General features: G+C 43.5%; 1 protein-coding gene across 2 annotated transcripts; it reads right to left on the minus strand.

Moving 5' to 3' along the window:
- Positions 1-7,432: 7,432 nt before the first annotated feature.
- Positions 7,433-14,079, minus strand: crfb16 (cytokine receptor family member B16). 2 transcript variants are annotated; one of them, XM_084545692.1, is made up of 7 exons: positions 13,634-14,079; positions 12,981-13,107; positions 10,209-10,399; positions 9,223-9,347; positions 8,968-9,112; positions 8,700-8,854; positions 7,433-8,261 (listed from the first exon to the last, which is right to left on the minus strand). In XM_084545692.1, the coding sequence occupies exons 1-7, from the start codon at positions 13,728-13,730 to the stop codon at positions 8,118-8,120; spliced, it is 984 nt and encodes a 327-aa protein (XP_084401818.1). In that variant the 5' UTR covers positions 13,731-14,079; the 3' UTR covers positions 7,433-8,117. The 2 variants fall into 2 exon arrangements, with proteins under 2 accessions (XP_084401818.1, XP_084401817.1); XM_084545691.1 differs by having other exon boundaries at positions 8,124-8,261; positions 8,700-9,347.
- Positions 14,080-14,463: the final 384 nt, after the last annotated feature.

The raw sequence follows: 14,463 nt of genomic DNA on the forward strand, positions 1-14,463 counted from the left end.
TTCTTTGGAAATCCTCCAGTTAAGACTGTCTGCACACTGCAGTCATGGAAAGAAACAATGACTTCAATAATTATTATCCAGCTTGTCTCCTCAGTTTCTAGAGAATGGTCTGAAATACAGGAGCAGGTCAGAGTTGGTTTATTTTAGCAACAGAGAGAAATTGACAGAGTTTGAGATCAGCTGACAACAATCCTTTCAAAGTGGATATTTCTGGTAGAGACAGCTACACCACCAACTGTCAACAATGTCAGGTCACTTGTCAGCAGCCTTGTAGCGTACCAGACGTACCCACGTTAGATGAAACTGTAATAAATGCCCAGAGATTATATCAATGTCCAGAAAGCTTGTCTGTTATTGTAAAGGTCTAAAAGTATAACATTAGCCAAGTTACTTCACCTGACCGTAGGGTTGCCACATTTCAGAAATAAAAATAAGGGACGCCCACGACGGCTCCTCGGGGCCATGACCACCACTGATCTGACTCCTGCAGGACAGGGGGCCCGCAGCATTGGTATGATATACAGTGGTATGCAAAAGTTTGGGCACCCCTCTAAGATTTCATGATAATTTGCTCTAACTTTATAAAAGAAGATCACAGCAACAAGATTTGATTTCCTACAGAGATGTAGACATTTGAGTGTTTTCCAAACCAAAATTCTCAGAGTAGCATTACATAGTTTTATTATGATAAATTAAAATGTAAAAAATGGTACGTGCAAAAGTTTGGGCACCCTTTTAATCACATTGATTTCAAGACCTGTAGGGATTTATAGCTGACAGGTTGCAGCACAAAATTGCTTTGACTAGCTTGTGAGACCTTCAATTACAAAGACAGGTGGAACCAATCATGAAAAAGGCTATTTAACAGAGGCAATTGCTGGCTGTGCTTGTCCTAGGTTCTTTTTTAGAGTGTGGCAACATGGGGGCATCGAAAGAACTCTCCACTGACCAAAAAACTAAGATAATTCATTATCATGAATTAGGAGAAGTGTACAAGAAATTATCAACAAGGTTTGGACTGTCTGTCTCCACAGTCAGAAATGTGGTGCAGAAATGGAAGGCCACAAGAACAGTCCTCGTGAAGGAAAGATGTGGTTGGCCAAAAAAAATACTGGAAAGGCACAGGCGAAGGATGGTTAGAATGGTCACAGACAAGCCACAGACCACCTCCAGAGAACTACAGCCACAGACCACCTCCAGAGAACTACAAGAACATCTGGCTACTGATGGTGTAGTTGTTCATCGTTCCACAATCCAGCGTACTTTGCACCAGGAAAAGCTCTTTGGAAGGCTGATGCGCAAAAAGCCTTTCCTGAGTGTTCGTCACAAGAAGAGTTGCATGAGGTATGCAAAAGCACATCTGGACAAGCCAGAAGCATTTTGGAAAAAAATACTGTGGTCAGATGAGACTAAGATAGAGTTATTTGGTCAGAACAAGAGGAGGTATGCATGGCGAAAAAAACACACTGAATTCCATGAGAAAAACTTATTGCTTACTGTGAAATTTGTGGAGGGTCCATCATGTTATGGGGCTGTGTGGCTAGCACAGGGACTGGAAACCTTGTTAAAGTTGAGGGCTACATGAATTCCTCTCAGTATCAGCAGATTCTTGACAAGAATGTTCAAGAATCTGTCACAAAGTTGAAGCTACGCCGGGGTTGGATTTTTCAGCAGGACAATGATCCTAAGCACTGTTCAAAATCCACCAAGGAATTCATGCAGAAGCACAAGTACAATCTTCTGGAATGGCCATCCTAGTCCCCAGACCTTAACATCATTGAAAATGTATGGACTGATTTGAAGCAGGCTGTTTACGCACGGAAGCCAAGAAACCTGACTGAACTGGAGGCATTTTGTATGGAGGAATGGGCCAAATTACCACCTGCCAGACTTCAGGGACTTGTCCAGGGGCGTTACTAGACCTTATTCACTGGGGCACGTGCCTTAGTAAAAGTCTCCAGTGCCCCAGTAAAATTCTAGCGCTGCTCTCGCTGGAAACGGCATTCATGAGCGCATCTCCGTGCCTGCTTTAGTCATGACTCGAGCCTGTCACTATCCTTGTATCTTTACCAGTGGTTTAATATAGCCTACAGCAGCGGTTCCCAAACTTTTTTGGCCGCGCACCCCCTTCTATATCCCAACCGCACTGACGCACCCTTCTCGCTGTTAAGGTTAGATTATGCTTCCGCGTAGTGATCACGCAATGGTCACGCAATGGCCACGCAGTTGCTCGGACGCAGTCGTGAGACCGTGATGGTTCTGCGTGGGGTTTACGTGTCGAAATGCATGCCACACCGGTAGAGGGCGCTATGATTTTTTATGACCGACCGACCGAGACTCTTGTGACGTATCTCGCCTCGTTATTTACCTTCCGGCTTTTGTCGTAGTCACAGTGTACGATGGACACCGAGACAGAGAGACTGGCGTTGGAGCTCCAAATTATTCAAGCAGAGGAAGAAATACTTCTTTTGCAAATTAGGGCACGACAAAGGAGACAATGATGTTTATGAGTGGAAACCGGAAAAGCGGTCTCCAGCGGATGTAGTTAGCGGACCAATCACAGCCAATGCCGCTGCGTTGCTGTTGCGTCGCCTCGACGCGCGTCGAGGATTTTTGGGAGGTGCACGTCTGGCCCTTGCGTAGGACGCACGGGGGTCCGCAAGGACGCAATAGGTCCGTAATAGGTCCGTACGCACGGACGCGCTGTGTCAACGCGGAAGCATAATTTGGGCCTTACTTCCATTCACCGTCGCACTCGCTCTACTCTCGCTCTACCACCCACACACACGTTACGGTCGCACATGTGCACTGTACTACCCCCTTAAAGGAGCCACGCTACTCTTATAACAATATAATGAAACAAAGTTACGCACAAGCTTCCACTTTTAAGAGCAAAGAGAATGAGGACAGGCTCAGAGGCAGAAAGGAGATAAGTTGGGGGAAATATGGATAATATTTTCAGCCGAATTGAACAAAAATTGCAGCAACTGTAAATGACCATGGAGCTAACACAACGATGTCATCACAACACAGCGGTTTTGGAAATAAAATTAAAACGCCAGTAATTTTAACTAAATTGTAATAAAGTTACACAAGACCCACAACATAAATAACAAAGAGCATAGGCTCAGGAACAGATATAAAAAATGAGGATCCATCTGAAGATTTTCAAGTGCAGCGCAGCTGGCTCAGTTAGTTGCGCATATACGGTGCGTAGAAGAAGATAACTTCTTCTCCGCCATTACATTTTTCATCTCGCGCACCCCCTAGAGGCAGTTCACGCACCCAGGGGTGCGCACCACACTTTGGGAATCTCTGGCCTACAGTATGACAGTGACAATAATGATTTTGAAGCTTGTACCCGTAGGCTAGCCATTTATTTCATATTGCGCACACATTTAATTATTTATTTATTTTTTTTTTTTTTAATGTATTGGGAGTTGGGGGCCTGTGCCCCAGCAAAGCTCTAGGTCTAGAATCGCCCCTGGACTTGTCTGTGGCTATAGGAGGCGTCTACAGGCTATTCTTGCGGCAAAAGGAGGCTCTACTAAATATTAATAGAATTATTTCTTTGGGGTACCCAAATTTATGCACATGCCTATTTTTGTTTAAATACACATAAAAATGTTTCTGTTGGACCAGTGAAAATGATTTCACTACTGAGGTGTTTCAGTTTCCATAAGGTATAACATATGTTAAAATAAAGTTGCTGCTTCAAAAGCTCAGCAAGTGACAAACCGATGCAATGATTTTCCTAAGGGGTGCCCAAACTTTTGCATACCACTGTATTTTGTGCTGGTGTTTTTAGTAAAGAGATGATCAAGAAAGCCATTAGTCATACTTAAAGCTTGAAATGCTTTATTAATGATGAGAGTGCGGAAACATGAGCACATTACCCCCATTCTCCACTCACTCCACTGGCTTCCCATCTCCACCAGGATTGAGTACAAAGTTTCCCTCCTCACTCACCAATGCATCCATGGACACGCACCCCCCTATCTCAAAGAAATCATCAGTCCACAAAACACAACACGCTCCCTCCGCTCCACTCAATCAAACCTCCTCCACATACCCAGAACCAGACGGAGGACCATGGGAGATAGGGCCTTCTGTGCTGCTGCCCCACGTCTGTGGAATGCCCTCCCTGACACCTTGAGGGCACCACAATCCACTGACTGTTTTAAAAAAGGTCTTAAGACATTTCTTTTTAGCAAAGCTTTTGGTCCCCTTTAGATGTTTTTTCTTTTTTAAAACCTTTTCTTCTTCTTTTTAACCTGTAGCACTTTGAGATATTTGATGTAAAGTGCTTTATAAATAAAATGTATTATTATTATTTATTATTATAAACACATTCTCTTATAAAGTGCAGTTAATTAAATCTGTACCAGTGAAATCTGTACCAGTGAACTCTTAAAAAATTGTATTTATTTATTAACTGTTAATCTATTAGTATGATTTGTTTTTTTAAATGGTCATATATAAATAATATTTATATTGGCTAATACTACTGTATATTAAATAAATGATCGTTCATAAACAACACATGTCAAACTCAAGGTCCATAACTGAATCAGGCAAGATAATATTTTATATCTATCAGAACTGACCCGCAGGTGTTTTACGTGCGTCAAGCAGGTAGGCTACGTCAATTAGCTCCTCCTCCCAACTTTATTGACAAACTCTCAGGCCTCGTCCACACGTACGAAAACGATCTTTTCCCTCTCCGTTTTCCCTGGCATTGTTTCAAGAATATCTGCGTCCACACGGATCCATCTCAACACAACTCAACACGCTACTTCATATTCCAGGCCTATAGGTGGCGCTGTTTCAGTTTCAGAAATTCACCAATAACGGAGAGGAAGAGGCGGAGCATGCGCATAAAGCTTGAGCGCTGTTTACAAATCGGCTTTAGAAGAAACCGAACTCAAGGAGAAATTATATTTTGCCCTGGTAACCCTAATAGGCTCAATATCTTCTCCAGCAGGAACACGAGCATGTAGTCCGCCATTGTTGTTGATGTTGTTATGAGACGTCTCGCGGGATATAAGCGGTGGAAGGCTGCTCGAGGGGTGTGGCGATGACATCATCGTTTCCGCTGTTTTCGCCGTCCACACGAAAACGGAGAAGTGCGTTTGCGAACTTTTCCACCCTGGGACCAGGTTTCAGAAAAGTGCGTTTTAGGGCTATGCGTTTACAGGATTCGTGTGGACGGTCGGCCAAAACGATGCAAAACATCTGCGTTTAGACCAAAAAGCTTCTCCGTGTGGACGGCCCCTCAGTCTCATGGTTGCCTCGGCAACTGCTCAGCGTATCAGTACGGCAGCGCAGCGCTCTGAAGTTCATACGGTTGACCAATAAAAGCTCAAGACACAACCAGTAGAGCACTAAATACTAAAATATGTTTACTGGTACAGTGTATAAGATGTACCAGTTAGCAGACAACGGACTAAATCTGTTAGCCGTGTGTGCTACCGTAGAACAGTAGGCTAACAGAAAACTGACTATAAATGACAACACCACTGCAGCTAAACACCAGTCTGTTAGCATACATGCTAACATACAGACACACTGAAAGTGTCCGTTAGCCAAATAACAGCAGCAGGTATTAGCATGTTAACTTGGTTAGCTCCTCTGATTGAGTTTGACACCACTGTCCTAAACAATCAATCAAACCACAACAGTCTAATAAAATAGGCTATGACCATCCACTGACATCTTCTGGCAAAAGCACAACGCGATAGGAAATCAATCATAGCATAATGTCTCATACCAGATCAGTCTCAGGAGATGATTGGGGGATGAAAAACTTTGACATTGACGCTTGGGTTCTTCCATGTTCTTCCATGTTCCACTGAAAACACTCACCGACACATTTTACAGTTGGTCTTATACTCGTCTCCACTGACGCTGTCCAGCCAAGGATGTGTCTCTTTCCACTCACGTCTGTATTTTTGCAAGCGTTTTCGTTTTTTGAGGACGTGGTTGAGTATCAGGGGTGTAGTGGACATTTTTAATAGGCGCGGGTTTTGTGAGCAGCGCCGTGTGTGGTGTCTGTCTCTAGGCAACAGTGACAGCGCCACGCACAGGAGCCAGGTAGAGACCGGTAAAGACACAGAGGAGTGGAGTCTGGGGAGGTTTTTGATCATTATTGTTAGATTTATTGTTGATGTGTGTGTGACAGACATGTGTATTGGACATTTATGGAAATACGGAACAAATCGCGTTTAATTGCCAAATAAGGGACGAAGAAGCACAAGTCAGACCCAGATCAGGCCCAGACTGACCCCAGCCATGAAACCAGCAGTCCTGGCATCTCCCAACCAGGAGAAACCCAGTACTGGATGGAGACAGTGTCACCGTGGATGTGTAAATACATATATATTTGTAAACTGTTAACATATTGTTTTGTTGAATGATTTAAAATAATGTGTTCAAACCAAAGCATTCATCCAAAAAATGATATCCAGTATTTATAGTGATATTTATACACTGTATATCTAACAAAGTATGCTAGGATAATATTCAGTTATTGAAAACCAAATAGTTTGCTTCAATTTTACGACCGTACACTTTTGAGTTTATCTGATTAGTTTTGATGTGTGGAAGGGAATGATTTTTGTATTTGATTTAAAGTGAAATATAAACAAGGATGCATTGTAGTATTTTATTTAAATAAATGTTCAGAAAATCCCTGAAACACCTACAAACTGCTCCTGATCAAGTCATGATCATTTTGTAATAGTGAGTAAATACTACTGACAGATTTCTGGGTAAACTAAACTTCATGTTTCTAAAACAGTGCATTTTTCTGGACTTCTTAAAAAAGGGTGTGACGGCCGTCTGTTGCTGTAGGGCCTGTTCTGTGTTTTTCCTTCTTGTGTTGTTGCTTGTCTGTTTTCCACAGGTACCTTAGTTTTTGTTTTGTTTCTTGCCTTTCTGCACAGCATTGGCTTTAACCATATCATTCATATGTTGGAGCTGAGAGCAATTCTGGATGGAGGTTCAGAGTTGGAGAGGTTGTTATAGACACACAAGAATGTCTAACAAACTAATGACAAACATGAACAAACAGAGAAATAAAAGTTAAACCATGGCCGTCCCCTTGGTGCCAGCATGCTAGCTAGTCACAATTACTGAATGAACAATTAAAACATTATTATATTAGACCTTCAGACCAATTAAATATCAATATAAATTCATTATAAATATGTAACTGTATATGTATATGTAAACATGTATAACATTTAAAAATGAATATTATTCCTTGTGTCAGACAGTATGTTCTATATTATTGGTAAGAGACTTAAAAAATATGTCAGTTTTATTTTTCTGTTTGATGAATACGTATTAATTTTAGTGAATAAAATGATTAATTTATAAAATGTAGGACAGTTTTATGTGATTCTGCATTTTTGATGCAGGAAAAATCTTTAACTTTGTTAAAACATTATAGTGTAACATACAGAGATGTTTGGACACACCTACTCATTCAATGATTGAAAAGATAAATCTACACCTTAGAGTATGAATCATGTGGAATACATGAATGAATGAGCCAAACCTGTTATTGTTAGAAAAAGACACTGACATGAGAAAAGAGCTGGAGGCAGAAAGACAGTATCACATACAGAATCATTTATTATCACATCTCAGTCACTGCAGCAATAAAATGCTGCCTTCAAATAAACACATGAGTGGTACTACAGTGATACTTCAAATCTCTCTTCATATAGATTCTATAGATGCTTTACTTGAATGTGTAGCCCACTGTTACTGTTCCTCTGTAGCTTTGAAGGTGTGGTAAGCTCACTGCCTCATCCATTTCATTGAGCCAGCTCATTTCAGCTTGTTTGATTATTACAGCACTGAGTTCTCATTGGCTTTACTTCTTCCATCGTTATCTCTCCTCTGGCCTCCGAGAGCCTCAAGCTTTCTTTATTATTGTTTTTTTCTTGCTTCAGAGCCTTAAGCTTTCATCATTGTCTCTCCTCTGGCCTCAAACGTCCTCAAACCTTCATTGTTATTGCTCCTCAGGCCTCTGACAGCTCTCACATCTTCTTTATAGATTAGACTGGGTCCAACCACATCACATCATAATATAATTATGCTGAACACCATCAGTCGTTTTGGTCCAGATGTGCTGAGAGGGCCTCGTTGGGTTTTAATGGTCGGGGGTCGATTTCCAGCAGCACAGTGATCTGCTCACAAGGCTCCTCCTCCTCCTGAGGTCTCATCAAGGTTTGGACGTCTCTCTCAACGTTCTACAGGAAATCAGACGAGGATTTTATTTATTAACATTAAAAGAGATCATGCCTTGAAACTGATGTTAGTCCAACTTACTCAATTAAACACACCGTATAGAGTATATACACCTTTCAGGCATAACATTATGACCACCTTCCTAATATTGTGTAAGTCTCCCTTGTGGTGACTCATCAGAGAATGGACATGGGCCTTCTGAGGGTGTCCTACATGTCTAAGTAACATCCACACCAATGAATGCCAGGTCCAGAAGTTTCCCAGCAGAACATTGAACTGTCACAAGATGGTTTAAATGTTATTCACTTCTTCTGTCAGTGATCATAATGTTGTGGCTGATCGATGTATATACTCTAGGGCTTATGCTACTAATATGTGCTGTGTATAAATAGCCAGCATTCAGTGTGCAACCAGTGAGTCTGTGTGTCTGTAGCACTGACCAGGGCGTCAGGCAGCAGCTCTTTGTTGAAATACGTTTGGCAGTCACGGGGCTGGCAGTGAACGATGAACCAGAACAAAACGAACAGGAAACCTGACATGACGATGACGGTCACAGTCACGGTGGTCGGCCTCTTCCAAGCAGCAGCGCCTGGACCTGCAGACGTGAAACATGCTTCTCACCGTGTGTCCACTTCTGTTCAAAGGCTCATGGAATAAATAACTGCTAATAAAAGTCAAAAACCTTGACGTGTTGTCACTAGTGTGTACCTGTGATGGACACACAGTGGGTGTCGGTGCTGCTGCTGTGGAGCTGGGAGTCCAGGACAGTCTTGGCTCTGACGCAGTACACCGCTCCCTCCTGCAGGGCGGCGACATGCAGCAACTTCTGCTCAGCTGGCACCGAGTAAACGACCTGAGGGAGGAAAGAGAAAGAGAGAGAGATGGAAGATATACAACAGATGTGTAGGAGAAGGTGAGAGAAGTCAAGAGGAAAGAAAGAAGGGAGTAAAGACGAGGAGTTACCTTCTGCTCGTCACCTTTCTTCCACACCGTCACGCTGACGGCGCCGATGAAAGGAGGCCTGTCAAAGGACACCTGCAGGACGTCAGCCACCGTCTTCACTGTCATCTCTGGCGCTGTCAGGACCGCTGCACACAAGATTTATACTCTCAACCTACTGCAGCTGAAGCCCAACATGTCTCCACCTACTGGCCAGTTCATTAGGTACACCTGTTTACCTGCTCATCGTGTGCATATGTAATCAGCGCATTTAGGCATGTAGACCTGAAGACCTGATCAAGACAATCTGCTGAAGTTTAAACTGAGGAAGAAATGTGATTTAAGAGACTCTGAACGGGATTGTTAGTGCAAACAGCTGGTATGAGAGTCTGCTGGGATTTTCACCAACAACTGTGTCCAGAGTTCACAGAGAAAGGTCTGAAGAAGAAGAAGAAGATGAACGCCAGGAGAAAATGTCTTGTTGAAGCCAGAGGTCAGAGGAGTTTGACAGGTTGGAGGAGATAGAAAAGGTGACAGTAACTCAGATAACCATCTGAAGAAGATCCAAAGCAGCAGGAGACCACAGTGAGTGTTAATCCTGTCAGATGAGAAGAGGAAACAACAGTAGATGGTAGGAAGAACTACCTCCATGTCACAAAGATAAAATCACCTCAAACTCTTTTTCTCAGAACGGACTTCTGACAGAGAGCCTTTGGGATGTGGTGGAGGTTTTCATCATGGATGTTCAGCTGTGTAATGCTGTCATGTCAACATGGACCAAACTCTCTGAGGAACCTTTCCAACACCTAGTTGAGTATATGGCACACAAAGACAGTACTAGCAAGGTGTACCTAATTAACTGGCCAGAATTATTAAAAATAAGAACTGTAGACTTCACTGCACTCTCTTGCTTTTCTTGTACTTGATGATGTTCTTCTCTTGAGCATAAATGTCCTCAAATATATCAGTACATCTAAGTGACATGGGCGTATCAGAAGCTGCTGTCTTACTCTCTTTCCTGTTGAAGGGTCGGCTCAGTTCGGCCCAGGCTGAGCGCTGTGACCTGCACTGCGCTCTGACCCGGAGGTTGTAGTCAGAGTCAGATCCCAGGTCTAAGGTCAGGTCGCAGCGGGTGCGAGTGATGTGCTGACACTCGGGGGCGTCCACCCAGCTGCCGTTCTGGATCTCCAGCTCAAACCGCCTGAAGGACCATGGGAGACGACGTCGGTCAGACAGATGCATGTGGAGGTACTACTCTCAGTTTATATTACACTATTTGAGATGTTAATTAAATGTGTGCAGGCATTAGAAGAAGAAGAAGAAGAAGAAGAAGAAGAATGACCTTTTAGAAAACAAATTACAGAATGCTTTGAAGTAAAACCAAAGAATAAATCTCAATCCTAAAACAAGGTCAAATCATTTATGTTAGCTACCAGTTACTGATTCTCATGTGCAGCAGTTACAGCACCACCATCACCATCACGCTTGTGTCCGTTTGTTGAATCTACGTCTGTCTTTTAGCTCTGGCTTTGGTCTCCACAGACTGACCATCTCCTGTTGAGCACTAGGACACACTTCTGTTTTGGATAAATCACCAGAAAACCCGGTGGAGTTTCCAGAGCAGCTGTTCACTCTTTATTGTCACAGATGGAATTTAGTTTTCGGTGTAACAGTCACTCAGTGTTCAGAGTCGACCTGTTAGGTGATGTTTATCAGTCTGCTGCATCGATGTGGCGATGACGGGACAGCTCCTCTACTGTGAAGCTAAAGCAAGTAGAGCTCCCCCTGGTGGCTGGCTGGTCAAGGATGGTTTCTGTCTTTTTTGGCAGTTGATGCTTGTTCAAGTGTTCATGTTTTGAATAAGTTCTGTTTTAATTATTTATCTGACGCTATAGAAACAGGATGTGACAGAATGGCGAACACCAGTTGCCATGCCAACCACTCTGTAAATCCCTGTGGGACTGTGGGAGTTGTAAAATAAATAAATAAGTCCAGTGTATAATCCATCATGTTCTTGTACCAGGTGGAGGAAGAGCAGAGCGTAGTATTAATGAAACTAAAACATGAGTGAGTCTGGAGGAAGTGTGGGTGGGGCATCAATATCACGGCTCCACGTGGCTGAAGGTATTTGTGAAGGAGGTGCATTGAGCAATGGGGGGGGGGGGGGGGTTACAGGTGGCTGACCTGCTGACTGACACACAGCCACTCAGAGGTTATAGTGGTGAAGTTTAGTCTCACAGTTGTGCAGCTGTGTGCGACTGAACCGAACCGTCGGGTTAAACAGCCACAGGAATGTTCACGAGACTTTAATTAAATCTCTGTGACTGACAGAGACACCTGCTTATTATTATTATTATTATTATTATTATTATTATTATTATTATTATCTGTCTGGAAGGATTTAAAAAGAGAGATAGAAAAAAGTAAATGGATGCATAAAAGAGAGGCAACAAAGAGAAAGTGTTAATTTGGTATTATGTGATGGTATGGTTGTGTAGCAGTAATATAACATTTTATGTGTTAGTGTAATAACAATGATGGCTTATATGAATACAGGTAGGTAACACAGAAGTGTGTCATATTAAAGATTAAATCAGTGTTAGTCAGTGATCTCCCTGCTCAGATAACTTAGTTCCTGTTGAGCAGATGAACTTAGTGCCCTCTGCTGGTTAAAATTATTTACTACAACCACACTTTAGCTTCTGCTTGTTTTCCACCATGTTAAGCGTGGGTTATACTCCTCCACCTGGTCTACGCAGAGCAAAAGTCATAAGGGGCTACACATGAAATGAAAACATTTCTACCCGTGTGCTGCTGTGTCTGCGCTGTTCTGTGATTACGACACTGAAACGCTAGGATGGCAACGGGTGTCAGCTGTGTTGAGTTTCCCTCTGTACTTCACACAGTGGTGAGTGGAGCCGACTATACTGACTGAAATGTGGAGCCACAGTTAAGTAGATGGTGTGTTGAAGGATGAACAAGAGAGAACTTCCTGTGCTTGTCCGGCCTCCGAGACACGTGAACGAGGAAATGCATTTTCACAGCTGTGGCGGTCTGCATCGCCACGACTCGTAGTTACATGTCTGGGGAGGTGGACGTCAGGCTACGGCACAGAGGTGACGCTTTATGGGCAGTTTATACTTCTGTGTTAAGTTGACGCAGACACCTACGCAGAGCCCAACGCCGTATCCTGACGTTCAACTCCCCAGAAACGTAACTACACGCTGAGAGCAAGAGCTGTGATTGGTCCACTTGGTTGTAGCGTGTTTGTGCTTTAGTATTTCCGGCTGCTTGACCATCTCCGCAATTTTCGAATGGATTGTTTTGGATCAACAAAGAATCGGTAAGGTTAACTGAGGAGGTTCTGAGATACAGACATTTCGATGACTCACCTCTGGGGAAATTTCAGTGAAAGTTTCAGTCGCCATTTTTGAAAGTGAAGCAGGAAGTGGAAACAAAAATGAACCCGACTGGTAAAAAAGACACAGCGCCAATTAGCGTTGTTGTTACAGAGCGAGCCAGACTGAGCACACAAGTCTAAATGGCTCGCCCTAGTGTAGGTAACGTACATAGGTGACATACGTAGGTTATGGCGTCTATGTCCTGCAGTACCTTAAATGAGCTTTTACTGCTGCTTTCTGCTTCCTACAGTTTGAGCCGAGGTCATAATAAAAGAACATGCGTGAGTAATTCGGACTCTTTATTATGGTCTTATGAGGAAGTTGTTTTTGCACTCTATTAACGCGTTGACAGCCCCTAATACATATAGATGATTAACTTACCCCTGGTACTGGACGGAGTACAGGACTGTAGTGTTGCACGGAGCCTGCAGGGGGCTCCACTTCAGTGTGTGTCTCATGTTGACAGACTCCATGGAGACGCTGCCGGGAGCTGGGAGCATCCAAATCTCTGCAGGTAGAACATCCATTTGTTAGAGTACACCACAGATCAGCTGATTGTTGTTTTAATGCAGTCTGACGTCTCTGAGGAAACTCTGCTGCTCTGATGCTGCTTCAGAATCAATGAGCAAAACAAAGTAACCCCTGTGACGTGTAGGAGAGCAGGGGCCCGTTCCCTCATAATGAGAGTCGTATAATAAACACTATAGCTTCTAATTAAGTGAATCTTTCATGTGTTTTGTTTGTAAAAGTTCAGCGGTTCTACTCAGAGTAAGTAAAAATACTTCTAGTGTGGACTGAAGTGGAAACAGCACCACCTACGACAACAAAACCCTGAACAAAGAAATAAAGATTGAGTTTATCTGAGTGAGTGAGAAACCATGAGTGAGGGAGATCAAGAAGAAGAAGAAGAGGAGTGCTCAGACCATGAAACACGAGAACGGACATCAGATCGGAGGAAATGTAAAAGTACGCATGCAGAGAGTGAAGCACCTTCTCCCGTGTCTGTTCTCGGTTTAAAGTGAAAGTGAACTCACCACGTGTAACGTCCAGCAGGATCATCCCCATCACCGTGACCATCAGCAGACTCCCAGGCCTCACAGGTCTCAGCACCATGACCGTCTCAGAGTTCATCGACGGAACAGGAAGAGGAAAACACCTTCACGGCGCTTCAGCTCCTTCATGTCCAAACTGTAGACAGACCCCTGATCCACGGTGGAAGATGCAATCCAGACTTCGGTCAGAATATCAGCCGCCAAAAGACGTAAAACCTGGAGACTCCTTGAGTTGTTCAAGTCGTGCACATGTCTGGATGCATCACTCAGCTCGTCCAACAGGCAAATAAAAGAAGGTGGTTATAGTATCCCTGGTAAATGTACAGGAGTCCGTTAAATCCGGTAGAAGTCTGAGTTTCCTGATATATTTATTGAAATTTAACTCAAAACACAGACGAAGCAGCTTTTCTTTGACACATGGGAGTCGGAACAGTCTGTCCTGGATCTGCAGAGAAAAGCTGGTGTGTCTGGATGCTGAGGTCGGCCCTGGCCCCGCAGAGCCGGTCTGACTCGTCCAGAGTTTCCTCGAGACGTCAGCTGTCAGCGTTCGACAGGTTAAACTCACAACACACCTGATGAGCTCTGAGGGACGGCACGGGGCCCCCACACACCTGCTGCTCTGTGGAGCCTCGCTGCTCTCTGACAATAAATAATAAAGTCGAGCACAAAGCGGTTCACCCAGAATGTCCTGGCTGTCATCAGTTTCCTGTTGACATGACTCCAGGTATCCAGGTTTATGACTGATCCAACAAATCTATTTCTGCATTGATAATAAATTTAATATTTGTGACGTCAGACTCAGTCGGAGCTAT

Source organism: Chelon labrosus (assembly GCF_963514085.1).
Source record: "Chelon labrosus genome assembly, chromosome: 6".
Lineage (NCBI taxonomy): Eukaryota > Metazoa > Chordata > Actinopteri > Mugiliformes > Mugilidae > Chelon > Chelon labrosus.